The 16,055-nt window shown below is 42.7% G+C and overlaps 1 protein-coding gene across 1 annotated transcript in view; it reads left to right on the top strand.

Annotated features, from left to right (window-relative positions):
- The window catches only part of SEMA5B (semaphorin 5B), a gene marked incomplete at its 5' end in the record, with an annotated part of 133,026 nt that overhangs the window by 58,972 nt on the left and 57,999 nt on the right, over positions 1 to 16,055 (top strand). The window contains 4 exons of the mRNA XM_080346504.1: positions 4,706 to 4,804; positions 5,553 to 5,766; positions 8,194 to 8,479; positions 12,675 to 12,810. Of these exons, the coding sequence (XP_080202630.1) occupies positions 4,706 to 4,804; positions 5,553 to 5,766; positions 8,194 to 8,479; positions 12,675 to 12,810 (735 nt within the window). The remainder of the gene's footprint in view (positions 1 to 4,705; positions 4,805 to 5,552; positions 5,767 to 8,193; positions 8,480 to 12,674; positions 12,811 to 16,055) is intronic.

Genomic DNA, 16,055 nt, shown 5'->3' with positions numbered 1-16,055 from the left:
CCGAACTGCAGGTTGTGCTCCAGGGGTCTGAGGACAACAGACCATCTGAAACAGCTATTTCTTTTTCATACAGCATGTAACTCTTTTGAATCTATGGTAAAAATGTATCAGTATGTGATGAAATAATGTTAGCCTGGGAAAAAAAAAAATGAAGGAGATCTCTGAAAACAGGGCATGAGTGGTTTATTCAAAGTAAAAGGGCAATTAAAGTGGTGCTTACATATGGTTATGTTTTCAAAGAAAAATATACCTTTACAATGAGATTAAGGGCTTATAACATTTCAGAACTCCAGTATTCAGAGATGACAGATGAAACGACTGAAGATGCACCTCCAGCTGGCTTAGTCACAGCATCCTCAAAATGTCTTTTTGAATTTTACCTCAAACCAAAGCCAGCAGGAGTTCAATATCTTTATTTGCTGATCTGTCCACATGAATGAAGAGAAGAACAGGGCACCACTCTTGGTTCTCAGGTTTGAAATGTGCTTTGAAATGTGCTGGCAGCTGTATGAGCCAGAAGGAGAGTTGGTCCTGTCTACAGTTGTGGACATTACAGCACTCATAGACAGACTTGTTTAAATCTGAATGTTGCAAATACTGCAATAAATGAGGACAGGCTCAACCTGTGAGGGGTAGGTGGGAGCAAGGGCGTTGAAGAAGTTCATTCTCTTAGGGACTGTGAGACCCTGTGCCCTGTAGGGTTTAGCATTAGAAGTTACATACTCTTCCTTTCTAGGAAAACAAGGGCCATTAGACTGGAGAAAAGTGGTATCTGCTCAATTTAAGGCCTTATCTCAAAAAAAGGGACAAGTACCAGGTAATTTTGAGGAAGGAGCAAGAACCTGAAGTGGGTAACATGCAATTAATAGGAAAATTGGAGATATGCTTAATGCTCTGGCTGTGAGCCACAGGTTTTTATCAGCTCTGCCATATATTTAATAATAATCCTAACTAATATAACTGGGTTATTCTCATTAACCATATAAATATCCAGTCTTCCCCCTTTATTTAAATCCTTAATCTCTTGATCCAAATAATATCTTCTGGTGATGAGATCTGCAGGCTGATCATACCCAGATTTAACTGTCTGCTTCATAATGTGAGAGCAGGATCCAAATATTGTCTCGTCTGGACAGAGCTGGGTTCAAGCTTGCCAGATTTTCCAGCTATAATAAAGCCTGTCTGAAGTTTGCCTCCTGCACACCTAGACTTTTCCAGCCACATGGAAGAAACTGCACTAAATAGCCCCTATTTTCTTAAGGGTTTGTGAGATCAGGTTACTAACTGGTTGTCTCAGTTCTGAATTGTTGCAGAGAGCAACATGTTGAATGCAACATGTTTCAGAGCAAATCCAGACTGGTTTAAAGAACACAGAGAGAAGGTTGTTCTTGCTAGTTATTTTGAGAATAGGGTACAAGAGGATTAAATGTAAATCTCCCCGACAGTGTCTTGAGAAAAATCCCACAAGCTGGAGCATTTGAGTGGTTTGGTTTCTTCTTTGCTTTTGCTGGAGGTTTTCATAGACTGAAATGACTGGTAGTGGGTACAGAAATAAGAAATGCCAGATGAGGACAGGACTCCTCTTTAGGCCAGGCAAGCTAGAGAGGTGGGGTCTGGTTGTTAGATCTTTGTTGCTGTCCTTCAGGATCTCCTCTGACTCAGTGTGTCACCATGGCAAATCATTTAGCACCTGTGTTTTCTGATGTCCCCAGCTGAGGAAACAGGGCAGGTAATGCACATCTGTTGGAGAACATTACTTAAAGCTGTATGAACTGCTTGGAGATCAGTGGATGAAAGTACGTATTATCATTGCTGTTCCTTCAGGAGCACAGAATGCTGTTACCCCATCGGTGAGGCAGCGTCAGGGAAAAGGCCTGCTCAGCTAATTCATAGGGATAACTGTGGCTGGATATGGCCCATGCCTGGAGGCATCGTTATCTAAGCAGAGTGGAAAACATCCACTGGTCACCCCAACTTCTGCCTCTTACAGCCAATGAAATAATTAGTGGGCTTTGGTGCATCTAGATTAAATATTCTGGTGCAGGTTCAGACAGCAGCAGATATGTTTGCTCAGTATGGTTTCTCCTCTGTTTCAATAAATAACTTCTGCTTTGGACTGAATGAGTACAGATAAAACCATGCTTAATTAGGCTAAAATAACACAATATTTTACCAGCGTCCAGCATCCTTACCAAGCCAGGCTACTGAGCCTTGGAGTGAAGTGTGCAACAAACGTATCACTGACGGTAGACTCCAGAAGACCATCCAGCAGATGACCTTGCACAGAAATTCTTTTTTATGTACTATCTTCTCAGCTGGGAGGATTTTTGTAGAAATTGATGTTTGTTAACCTGTAATATAGCTCTGTACAAAGAAGGGAATCCTGTGAATTAGGATTTTAGATTTCTACAGGACAGAATTTTAGATAGGAATATATTGAAGTACCAAGGCAGGAGAGGGTCCAGCCACACAAATAGTATTAGGTGGCTTAGGTCAGAAGCTATGTTCAGACTCTACACGAAGCAAAGGAAGGTGGCCATGGAGGGGGAGCAGATGGGTACTCTCTTATTGTGTGCTTTCTGGGTTAGATGCCAAATCAATCATATTCTAAAGGCAAAACCATTTTGGGAGAGGAGCCCATACCTTTTCTTTATAGCATCCTCTCGAGTTTCTAGTACTTTGCAGTTAAACATATAGTGGTCCTAATACTATGTGGGATTTAATCACTGTGCTCTACAGAAAGAGGAATTATTTAACCTGCCCATGAAATGCAGACATCTCTAGGGCAGGGAAGCTAACAGGGCTTACAGCAGCAGGTGAAAATGGTGGGAGAGGGCAGAGAGGCTGGCAAGCCCTTCGTCTTGTTAAAGGAAGCGATGAGAACTCTTTTCCCAACACAGAGCAGGTGGGACGGTGCTTCTCAAGGTCCTGTTTGATAGACTGATGCCCACATGTCACCATGACTGATCCGCTTCTGAAATACGAGGTGCTGAATTGACCCAGCTATGAATTCAAGCTCTCATTTTTGGGTGCCGGGCATTACGTATCTGATCCCAGGTACCCCTGTGGAGGCTCCCAAGGGGCAGCAGCTGCCCTGTGGCACTCTGCAGCCTCTACCTGGGCTGGGCGAGGGCTCTTAGGCTGGCTCTGGAGTGCAGCCCTGGTGATCTTCTCCATGCAAAGCAAGCCTCATGTGTCATACCCACGCAGTTGCTTGTCTGTGGCTAATGCTCAAGGGGTTTTCCTAAATGCCATCCTTCAACAAGATGATTTCCATACAGCAAAAGAAAGGAGATAACACGTAATCCAGCTAAGCAAGCCTTTTCCTTTCCAGATGAGAGGGAGTGTTTTTAAACTGCTGAATCTTGCAAATGAAGTCTTCAGGGAAATGATCAGCAGCGTGGAGTGCTGTGGGACAGGGGAGCTCGCAGAGTGATTGCTCCTTACAGAAGGAGAAGCGGTGTCTGCAGCTGTAGGCTCAGCTTAGTGGCAAATTATGATCTATTGGAAGGAGGAAAGCAAATCAGCCAGGCTAACCCAGCTGAAGTTGTTATTTTTTAACAAGTTTCCTTTTCTGTTTGCGATAGTATATAACAGACTTTCTGTGCTTGGACCCCTGTGGGTGCCAGCCATTAGCCGTGGCTCATGCCCTCCCCTCCGAGGTGGCCCCAGAGCCCAGGGCAGGCAGCCTGTGCCAGGCTTGCAGGGCTTTTCTCATCGGGGCAGCTGGGATGAAGCTCAGGGCAGGCGGCTCTCCAGCCTCTTGCACTGCCTGTGTGAGCTGCACGTGAGTGTCGCGCCTCCCGTTCCCTGGGTGGCACATTAGCGCCTGCTTCATGTGAGCTCTGCCTCCCCCACAGTTTAACTCCCCAAAGATGCTCGGTCAGCCTGATCTGCAGCCCACGGGTCTCTGGGTATGAGTCTGCAGCAAAAAAGAGAGACTGTGGCCCTCCCCAGCAACACAAAGGAGATTTTCTGGAAAAAAAAAAGCCTCAAGTGCAGCCTTGTGCTGCCACCTGGGACAACGGGAGCCCCACAGATTTTGGGGAGTGTGGAAGGAGTTGTCTGTTTGTACCAGCAAATGGTCCGGTAGTTGACAAGAGGACATTTACTATTTCTCACTGGCCTGTCCTGAAAGAGAAACTCCTTCTACCGTGGAAAATCCTGAGCGCACAGTCCTTATGGGAGGCAAGAAGTAACAGCCTGTTCAAGTGGGAGATTCTCCTGACCAGCCTGGTCTGTTAAAGAGAAGCTCCTGCTGTTTTCGTGCTGGCAATGGTGTGAATTATACTTCAGACAGACCTGCTGTCCTTCACTGGAGTTTGTGTCTGTGTGATGTTTTCTAAGCTGCTGCATTGCTGGGAAAAATAGGTCAGAAGTGCCATCATGAAAAGAAGGAGAATTCTTCCTCCAGTCTAAGCACAGAGGAAGAGGCACTTGTGTAACTAATAGAGTCAGCTTGATGGATAGCATCCTATCCAGGGATGTGCAGGGCTATGATTAGAGAAATAACCAGCAAACTGGGCTTGCTCTCTTAGACCGCGGGCTCCCTAGAGCTGTGCACTGCTTGCTGCAACAAACCTCAGTCTGAGTTAGAGCTAAGGAAGGTCTATTCCAGCTGCAATAAAGGTAACTTTTTAAATGTAATAATAACCTCACTGTCTTCTTTTTTAAAAATCTTTGTCTCTGTCTTATGTCTCTATAGGAAGAGTGCCAGAACTATGTCCGAGTGCTGATTGTTTATGGCAAGAAGGTTTTTACCTGTGGTACCAATGCCTTTTCACCAGTGTGTTCCAGCCGACAGGTCTGTTTTGCCCCTTTTGCGGTGATGGAGAGGGCTGGATACGTGCTCTGGGGAAGGCCATTCATTTGGCAGAACATCATGGCTGCAGAGAATATGTTCCAAATGTAGCTGAACTGAAATGGTTTTGGTTTTCTTCTTTGGGTCCCTTTGGTCTACTTTGGGGCAGTGGGTCTACCTGCAGGTGGGGAACAAAAAAACCTGTGTTATGGGTGAGCTGGATCTGGACGAAGTGCTACTTGTGTAAACCTTAGGCATGCTGCTGAAAATGCAAAATATAGACAGGCTTAGCTGTGAGCACCTCCTGAGCTGAATACTTAAATTGTTTCCTTAAACTAAACAGCAAAACTCCCTTTGGCTTCAAGGGATACAGGAGCAGGTCCAGAGCAGTGTTTATTTTTATATTTTTTAATGCCAGTATATATTCAGGAGGTGTCTGTGGAAGATTAGAAACCTGTGCTGGCAGCAAGAGCATCTGATTACAGCGAGTGGGTTGGGACCTACAGGCTTTGTTGGCAGGGGAATTATCTTACAAAGCAATAGGATCAGCGAGGCTCAGACACAACTTATGTTGGCAAATGGTGGATGTAAAGATAAAGTTGTAGTCTTTGCTGACATTACTTTCTTATAGCTGCCTGTTTTTTCTAAATCAAGGTTTTGCTCATAGGTACTTGTGGGCAAACTGAATTCTCTGTACCAGTAAAAAAGCCAGATGCTGTTTAAATTATCTCCTCTCTCCTTTTAAATACAGGTAGGAAATCTTAGCAAAATCATTGACAGAATTAATGGGGTGGCTCGGTGCCCGTACGACCCTCGGCATAACTCGACAGCTGTGATTACATCACGAGGAGAACTCTATGCTGCAACTGTAATTGATTTCTCTGGACGGGATCCTGCTATTTACCGCAGCCTTGGAAATGTTCCCCCACTTAGGACAGCACAATACAACTCCAAATGGCTCAATGGTAAAGTCATGTGGGTCATATCTGAACAAGAGGTGTATGAAAGTCAACTTGGTGGGCTTGTAAATCTTTCCCTCTGTTTTCATGTTGGGATCCAGAGTTACGGTGGGGAAGGGCTCCCTGTGCAATAATCAATCAGCTTAGAAGACATTTAAAAATAACATGCACATATTTCAGAGAAGTTGATTTAGAAATGGAAAGTGGGTCTTACAGGCTACTTAACATATATATGGGTCTTGTGAGGTGACCAAATACAACCTTCTAACAATAAAACCACTCGAAGATTTGAGGATCAAAACAAACTGAAAGCATCATTCTGTTGACCCAGTTCTGCACAGTGTTAAGCACCCTGCACTTCTGCTGACTCAGCTGAAGACAGTTGGTTTCAGTGCAAGATCAGTCTGAAAATGAGAAATTTTACAGCGAGTTATGTTGGATGTAAACCCACGCTGTTGTGGATTTATAGTTATTTAAAGCAACTATTGCCCCAATGTGATAATACCCTACATCAAGCAAGCTATAGAATTGCAACCAGTGATTTCTGCACTGAGTCCACATGTTCTGACCGTGGCAAAGCAGGTCTTCTCTGAGCAGACTGGAGTGATGGAGACCCTGGTATTCCCCCCCCCCTCTCTCCTTTGACTCAGGTAAGTTTACAAGTTTACAAAATCTTTCCATTGGATTTCACAACTTTTCAATCAAAAATAAGAGCAGTGGGATTGTGGACTCTCTGGAGCTTAATGAAATCGAACTAGACTTTTCCAGACATATCAAAGTCAGTATGGAGACACGGAGTTGTGGAAAAAGGATGTTGTCAGGCAAGACTGTCAAATAGGACCAAGAAGCAGCATAACCCATATACACTCACTAGAAATACATGCCTCTTGTTTGTGGCCAAATGAAGAATTCAGAAAGAAGTCAAATTGGAACAGGGGAGTTAAGGAAAGACAAACTGAGTTTCTGTTCTGTGACTGGAAAAGCTAACATGCCTCTTGGATTTTTAAGCTTGTGCGGTGCTGGTGACATTGGAGTAATTTCATCCTATTCTGGCCACTTTTCACCAAGAAACAGAGAAGATGAAGATGATTCAGAGAAGAGCCATGATGTGATTTGAAGCTTGGAAAGCCTACCTCACAGTGAGAGACTTAAGGAGCTCAATTTATTTATCTTTCTGAAAAGGAGATAAAAGGTGTTTTGTTCATGATATGGAAGTACTTATATCAGGAGAAGATTTCAAGCAGGATAAAGTTCTTTAATCTAGCAGACAAGTCATGACAAAAGCCTGTGATTGGAAGCTGAAACCAGATAGTGTCAAATGGAAAAAGAAGTGCAGGTTGCAGCTGGGGCAGTCTTAAGTGATTTGAACGAGTCACTGAGGAAAGTGGCATCATCTACTAAGATCAGCTCTCCTTCTGAAGATGTGGTCTAATTCACCTGTTAGTGGTAGAGTTACAGGGTGAAATTCTCTAGTTCATGTTAGACAGAAGGTCAAATTGGTGATCACTACAGTTCTTTTAAGATTCACCGTTTGAAGGAGAAAGTTTGATGGGAGATGCTTTGCAGTGCCCTTCCCTCTGTACCATCATCTGCCTCCCAAACCTGCAGCAGCATCAGCCTTCCTGTCCCCCCGCCACGACTGTGGTCTCATTTCCCTCCTGGACTGCAGTGTTAAAGGAATTCTGTACTTTCCTTTTTTTTTAATTTTCTTTTCTTCCTTTGAGCATTACTCAGGAACGAACATCGTAAAAACACCCTATAAAAACAGCAGCACTTTTTTTGTTTAGTCAAATATTATTCATTGGCCAATCTTTTCCCCTGTCAAAGAAACTGTTGGGATAAAAGACCGTACACTTTAAAGCTTTGTTAAATACCCAATTAAAATATTCACTACAAACCAATTTCAGGTTCTTTTCAATTCTTGTGAAAATAATAACAATAATTCTAGGAGGAAAAGAATTAAGAAGAGCTTTCTTCAATACTGTCAGTCTGTGGCATGGTTTTGTTTTACAAACGTAAGATAATCTTTTGTGCCTAGAAACTGGAAAGACTTAATGATAAAAGCCAGATGTGATTGCGCTGGGAGAGTAGGTTGAATGTTTCGATGCAGCAGTCTGGGGAATCGGGCGGATGCGCACAGCATATTTAACACACCATAATGTGCACTTCAGAAGTAAATAGGTGAAGGAATCCAATGGGAAGGCTTTATGTTGTAAAATTAGTATAGGTACACAGTCATGCATATGGAAAGTGTTGAACTGTGCTTTCACTGAAGTCAGTAGCAGCTTTGCCAATAAAGTGGGGAAACAATGGGGTCTTTCCAACATCTGAAAAACTGAACTTGAGCTGTATCCTGCATATCATTAGTATCATCTGCTGTTTCTATGTCATCTGCTGACTCCAAACTCCCTCTTCAAATGTTTGTTTTTTCAGAGCCTAACTTTATTGCTGCCTATGACATCGGCTTGTTCACCTACTTCTTTTTCCGTGAGAATGCAGTGGAACATGACTGTGGGAAAACAGTGTATTCTCGTGTGGCAAGGGTTTGCAAAAATGATATTGGAGGGAGATTTTTGCTGGAGGACACGTGGACAACATTCATGAAGGCCAGGCTGAACTGCTCCCGTGCTGGAGAAATCCCTTTCTATTATAATGAATTGCAAAGCACCTTCTACCTTCCTGAGCAAGATCTGATCTATGGTGTCTTCACTACTAACGTGTGAGTTGCACTGGTTTTACTGTCCTTCTTCTATTCCCAGCAGTCTGAGACTACATATCCTGATTTCTTAATCTTAGCAATCATTTTGTAATGATTCTTTGGTTAATGTGAAGGAATAGAATGGTCTGTGTTATCCATTGTGGCAATATAGCCTTTAGGACAATGTTTTTAATCCATGGTTCATAGATTCCTGGAGTCCATGACAGGTGACTGTGCAGTTCTAGGGCTGTGACAGACTTCTGATGTTTTGTAGTGGCAATGCTACTTGTGTAGTTGAGAGAACTAGTCTAAAAATGACTCAACAGAAAAAGGTAATTAATTTTGAGCCAGGTTAACTGACACAATTGTGTGAACATTGGGGCTGGCCCAGGGGGTGGACAGGTACATATGCTTGGGAGAGAAGGACTGGAACAAGGAGAATGAGACAGATGGGATCCCAACAGCCTAGACTGAAATGAACAGAAATTGCTGTAGAACAAGGCTTTATATAAGCCAGGTCAGGTGGGCTGCACAGCACTTGACATTTCCAAGGGGGACTGCACCTCCACCGCAGGCTATTTCAGGTCCACAAATCAAAAGCAGCATTGGAACTCCAAGGGGAAGGCATGATTTCTGAAACTTCATAATCACCTCTTGGCTTGATATTGAAAAAACTTGTATTGGAATGATTTAATGTAGCTGTGAAAGCAGAAAGGAGAAGAGGAGTTAATTAAAAAATATATTAAAATACTCATAATGTATACTTTTAAGTCAGGAAAGCTCAAATAACTTTCTCCCTGAAGCCCAAGGCTAGGATGATAAGTTTCGAGCTATAACCAGTCTGTGTGGTATTGAGTTTCAATAATACATGTTCTCCAAGGGGGTGTTATCCTCATGTGTAAACTAGAGAAGGAAAGCCTGAGTTAGTTACTCCACACGACGAACACTCAAAGTGCCTTTCTCATGCTGAGTAGCCAATTTCCTTGGGGGTTTTGTGCACAATGAAGTCCTGTGCAGTATGAATAAAGGTCTTGACCCAAGAAGCCTACAGCAAACCAAAGAAGTGAAGGCCCACTGAAGTACAGGCATTCCTATTTTATTATAATGTGTTACTTGGTGGTGTGACAGAGCTTGAACTTCAGCCCTTGAACTCACACAGCATCAGCCCCAACTTCTTGAGCTAACGCACTGTTGGGTGTTTCCCTGTGTAAAGCTCAAATGTTATTCCCACTCTGTAAATACCAAGAAGTAGGTAAGGGTTTGGCCACCCTCATCCATCTCCTGTGTCTTGTTTCTGCACCAGCATTGCCAATGTCAGCCAAAAGTAAGCAAGTGGAGAAACAACTAGAAAAAATAGACGTGGCTAAGTATTGTACCTTGACTGTGGGCTTTGGGGAAAATCTGTCCTGGGATTGAAAGGAGCATGAGTTGTTCTCTAAAAACATTTAAAGGATGTTAGCCAAACTTCCTGAATGTTAGAAAGAAACTTGGCTACTACTTTTCTGCTTTGGACATTGGAGATGACAATTCTTTTTTTTTAAATCAGAGGAGACTTCTGTGTCCATAGTGACAGTGTTTTATCTATCCATTTGTCCATTTATTCAGCCAAGAACAGAAGTTGGAAATGGGAAAATTATTAATAACTGTATCGTATTTATCAAATTGATATAGCTTTTTGAATATAGGTGGGAGACATAAGCTACCGGAGTTGGGAGAGTTCTTGTCTGCTATTTCTGTTTCCCAGATACAACGTAAGACATGATGAGTGCTACCCATCTCCTCTGCGTTACTCTTAAGTTACTCTTTATAGGTGATGGGTGTATGTTCTCTCTTGTATCTTTGGAGGACAATATAATATGTAACATTTGTGTAATTGAAGAAATGAGTTATTGATAATAGCTGAAGTTAGATCAAGTAGCGCTTTGGGTCTACAACATGATGTTCTTTTGAGAGTTCAAAGAGAAAATGTTCCAATTTGTCATCCGACTAGGGAAATAATGGTAATTATTCTTTTAACTTCCACTGGGGCTTATATCATGCTGCATGAGCTCTGCATGCCAAAGAGGGTTGATATATGCTCCAGTCTGAGTTTCTTGATAATAGAATACTGACACACCACAAAACTCTGATTTTTTTTTTGTTTAAAGGTATTTTTATTTTGGAAGGATCATTTAGGGTCATCTTATAACAAAGAGGTATTAGTGGTTGTGGTAACACTCACGTATAAATGTTTTGCTTCATGTTATGTTGTATCCAGCTGAATCAGTGGGAGAGCTTTTTAGCGAAGCTACTGATGAAATATTTAAGAAGTTTTTATTCCTTTTTTTTTTTTTCTGAGAGGTAATAGAGATAATGTTAAAACCTCCTTGAACTTAACCCATTCCCTAAACTACCCAGTTACCCACAGGAAGCAGGAGGCAGGAACAGAGGAGGTTGCGCTTAACAGCAGGACCATGCGCGGGCCAGCTGTGCAAGCTGATGTCGCTGGCTTGATACTGGGATCCAACTTTTCATAGGGAGGGATGGAAATATGCCAGGCCACAGATGGAAAGAAAAATGGGCCACAGATTTAATGGAAAACCTCTTTCCTTTCTGCTCTCTAGCAAAGGGAAAAGGCTAAACTATGGAGTGCATAGCAGGGTCCTAAAAAGATCTTATTAAAAAAAAATTGGTTTTGTTAGTCTAGTGGGATTTTATTCTTTCTTTTACTTTTTCATTTTATTTCTCATTCTCTTTTTTTTTTTTTTTCCTGTGTGTGCCTCAAGGCATTTACTTGTCATCCATCATTAGCTTTGTCTTGAGAGCCGCCGTCTGTGAGCATGCACTGCATCAGCGGTGTTCAGACACAAGTGGAGAAAGGTTCGCCTGGTGTTGGTTTGACATGTTCGAAGTGAGCTACTCCATCACTGCAGGGGTGGAAGGGGCAGGGGCAGGAGCAGAGAATGCCAAGGCAAAGCAAGGAGTTCATCCCGGTGTTGTGTTGCTCAGAAAAAATATGCTGTGAAAGAATCTGTTCTGCTTTCCAGCCTGGGATTGTATAGCAAGGCTTTTTTTTTTTTGGTGCAAGAGAGTTTAATTATTGGTTTAGTAAAAAAAAAAGTGTTCTTTTCAGAGAATTCAAATTGCTTTAATTAGCAGGAAGATACATACAGCAGCGCTTGGGTTATTTAAAAGGCACCATGAAGAGTCAGTCTCTTGTGCTAACCCTATTTTTAGTTTTATTCTGATTTCTTTTTCTCTAAATGTTTTTTTTTCCTCTAAAAAAAAAAATTAAAAATATGGGGGAAGGAGATTGCTGGGAGCAGGTTTGAATTCCAGGTTACCACTTAGCAAAGGTCCATCTTTGGGCTGGCTCCCCTGAGGTGCCATCAACATCTGGGAAGCACCCTCCACCTCTCTTGAGGCAAAAGGAGCTGAAACTGCTTAGAACCTTGCAGAAATAGGTCCTCCATGACTGAAATGGGACAGTAAAGGCCGACTGATCTGTGTGCAAGTCTGACTGGGCAGCCGAGCATCCTTAAAACTAATTCCTGTCCAAAGAGTCCTTCCTAAAGCGGCATTTCCCTGGTCATGCCTCCCCTGGCTGGTGGGTGCAGCTGAACAGGCTACCCCAGGCAGATGCTGTCCCCCCCTGGGAACACAAAGAAGTGAACTGTGGTCATTGAAAACAGAGCCCTTCATGTATCAGCAAGACCTTTTCGTGTGCTGAGCTGCTCTAACAACCAGTTTGCACTGTCACCCTCTCCCTTCTCCTGCATGCACATGTGTATTTATACTTGCATATGCAAACATTAGGGGATATATTTTATACCTGAAGATTTCAGGAGCCTGTAGAAACAGAATTTCACCTTGAGAAACACCAAGAGATTAAAAATTAGGTTGTTTGTAATCAATAAAGATAGATGGGTTGTTAAAAAAAAATAAAAATAAAGCCAGACACAAATAATCCATGCAAATTAAACTGTATTCACCTTTCTTGTCAGAACTGCTTTCATGGCCCTTAAATCACAGACATTTTAAAACCAAGCTTAAAATTAATTCTCAAAATCAGCATGCAAGTCATCTGCATTTTACAATTTATTTATTTTTCTCCTTGTGAGGTAGGTATCACTGTACCTCTACCTAACATCTTACCTGTATTTTGTTTGATGTCTGTTATGTTGAAAATGCCCATGTTCTAATGATTAAATTGATTCTTTCTTCTCCTCTTTTCCAGAAACAGCATAGCTGCCTCAGCAGTGTGTGCCTTCAATCTGAGTGCCATTACTCAGGCATTTAATGGCCCTTTCCGTTACCAAGAAAACCCAAGATCAGCCTGGCTGCCAACATTAAACCCCATTCCTAATTTCCAGGTAATGCTTCTGTCCTTCAGTTTACTCCAGTCCCTTTTACCTTCTGTCACTCCACTGGGCTGATTTGTGTGGAACTAACTTTTCTGGGTAGATCTACAGTGCAGATAAATTGTATTTCTCCACATTTATGAGTAGTTCAGTCCGTGGAACTCCTTTCCACTTGTTCTTGAGACCATGGGATTTTTGGCAGAAATTTTATATTTTTACAGATGAAAAGAGTGTTCACAGTTTTAATAACAGTGAAGAACTTAAAATATCTGTGGCCTGGAGGTGTTGTTCTAGGTTAAAATGTTGGAGGAAATTTTTCCTCAGGATGCATCACTGAAATCCCCCCACTGGAAAATCTTGGAAACAAGTGTCTGACAGAATCAATACTGGCTATGGTAGGAACTGTGTTGGGCTCTGACACAGTAGAGGAAATCCACTCTTCTGGCTCTTGTATCTCTGTTATGCTCATCACTGACATGTGAGCTCTGAGAATGTGATCCTCACAAAGGGGCACAGAGGTACATCCCCACCAAAACTGGGAAGGACTGAAAGCTGAAGCTGGACAAAGTCAACCTAGAATGGAGAAAACCTACATTTTTAAACAAGACATGTAATTAACCACTGATGCTGTGTAAGCATGTGATGTATCTTCTGTCACTTGAGAGGGCCCCTAAGGCTGCCAGTGTTTCAGTGCAAGTGTCCTTCCAAGACACAGTGTCTCAGCCAGAAGTTCTGGACACGTTGCAGCAGGAACTGGACACATAAGGACGGTCACAGTGGTTCCTTTTCATGTCATCTCAAAAAAATATTTTTATTTTTATTTTTTTAATGAAAGAGTGGGTTTGGGGCATTATGAATTAAGACCAATTTGAAAATTATAGAACAACTTGAGCCACTTTATGCCCAGATTCGGTCAGTGCAGGGTATGCATGTGACAGCCCCAGCAAACCTTTCTTCCTGAGCCCATTTTGCAGCTCAGTCCCTTCCCACTTGGAGAATCCTAAGGTGGATGGACTTCTCTCCCTGTCCTCACTTCCCCATCCTTTCAGCCTGATTGTGTGAATCTGGCTCTCCTTTATTATGGCAAAGGTGCTGAGGCTGCCAGCAAATGCCATCTGCCTTCAGCCTAGTAATGTCAGGGACCTTCCAAAAAAGGACTCTGCAGTCACCTGAAATCACAGCAAGAGCAGATGGGAGGCAGGTCTATGCTGCAGGCAGGGACCTGCTTGGGTTGGGTTCCTGCTGAGGAACCCGAATTCTCCCCTTGAATTCTCTCATGGCACCTGAGTAAGGGCTTCTGCCTGTACAAGGTGAGACAGGTTTGGGCTCTTGATCACCCCCTTAGCTTGTTGTACTCTAAACCAAGAAACGAAGCTTCACTGAAGACGTAGCCATGCCAAACATGGCCAGTCTTTTTTTTTTTCTCTCTCTCACCCTCTTTTTTTTTTTTTTTTACTTTAAAAGGAATATTAAGGTTACCTGAGAATCAAGGACTTTCTGTGCCTTGCTGGGCTAACCCAGGAGAAATAGAAAAGGAGTCTGGAAAGCATTTCCATGTAGTGAAAAGTATCAGATAAAACGTGGAGTGCAAAGACTGAAGCAGCAAGATGAAAGGAAAGGGTCAGAGGAAAATAAGGAAAGGAAAAGGAGGTATGTGGCAGACAAAAGGAAGATTGCAATAAGAGATTAAGATGTTTTTCAAGTACAGGAGGTACAAGGGGTCAGTGAAGGGCCTTTAGGAGATGACAAGGGTAATTTAGTGACAGAAGAGGCAGATATTGCAAAAAAATTAAATTAATTTTTTTGCCTCATTGTTCACAAAGGAAGATGCGGGAAGGTTGCCAGATTTCTTTTTTTTCTTGCAGAGAGGAAGGAAAAATACTGAAGGATATAGAGGATCAGGGCAGCGCAGATAATCAGGAAATTAGAGAAAACAAAATAAAACCAAAGCAGGGGGATGCTGTGTCAGCATGTGGGCTGCCAGTAGACCAAAAGGATTATCTGTGACTTGATGAGAACAGAAAACAAAACCAACAATGACATTTCTGCCTCTGGGACTCCTCCTTCAGTGATGGTCTAGAAATGGAAGTGAACAGGGAGAAGAGCATCTGAAGCAAGACAGTAGTGTAAACCAGGAGGAGTATAAGAGACAGAAGGAAGAGATCTGGAAACTCTTTAGAAGTTGGGATGAGACAGTGATCAAATAATAAAGACCATTACAATAGAAAAAGCATTAAAACCCACCTGAGGGCACATTAAAAAAATCACTAAAGTTTCCTTAGTCTGGCTACACAGGAAGATGCTAAAATTGATAAAAGCTGGCCATGTTCGTAGGTGGTGGGAATTAGTATCACCCTGTTCACCTAGTTCATACAAACTCCAGAATATTGTAGGGCATAATACACCAGCTGTTAGGATCCATATTGATTGTGTAAATGTGAACTAAATTCCTGACAACTCATTTTAGCACAGTGTAAGAGAAACTCTGCAAGGTGCACCTTGGCAAGGCAGCCACACTGCAAAGGATTGCCTTGATGCATAGCAAGAGTGTGCACATGGGACATTTGTACACTGTAGCTGTAGTGCTGTACATCAACATCCTAATTCACAATATGCTAACTTTTCTTCCAAGGAAAGCCCGAACACCTGGGCCCAAAATGCAGGAAAAGAAATTTGTGATTTTTTTCTACTGAAATCAGTCAGATGTGAGCATCACTTAGTGAGGTCATCTGTCTGAACGTTCATAAGGTCTTTGACATAGTCACCCACAACATCCTTCTCTCTAAATTGGAAAGATATGGTTTTGATGGATGGGCATTCAAGACCTGCCTGGACGCCTTCCTGTGTAACCTCATCTAGGTGTTCCTGCTCCGTCAGGGCGATTGTACTGGATGATCTTTCGAGGTCCCTTCCAATCCCTGACATTCTGTGATTCTGTGACTGCTCAGTGGATGAGGAAGTGGTTGTATGGTTGCATTCAAAGTGTACTGGCCAGCAGCTCAATGTCCAGATGCTAATCGGTAACAAGTGGTGTCCCTCAGGGGTCCATATTGGGACCAGTACTGTTCAATACTTTCCTCAATGACATAGCCAGTAGGATTAAGTGCACCCTCTGTAAGTCTGCAGATGACATCAAGCTGAGTGGTGCATTTGGCACACCTGAGGGATGGGATGCCATCCAGAGGGACCTGGACAAGCTGGAGAAGTAAGCCCATGTGAACCTCGTGAGGTTCAACGAGGTCAAGTGCAAGGTCTTC

Source organism: Nesoenas mayeri (genome assembly GCF_963082525.1).
Source record: "Nesoenas mayeri genome assembly, chromosome: 6".
Classification (NCBI taxonomy): Eukaryota; Metazoa; Chordata; class Aves; order Columbiformes; family Columbidae; genus Nesoenas; species Nesoenas mayeri.
This window is presented reverse-complemented; position numbering and strand designations above follow the sequence as displayed.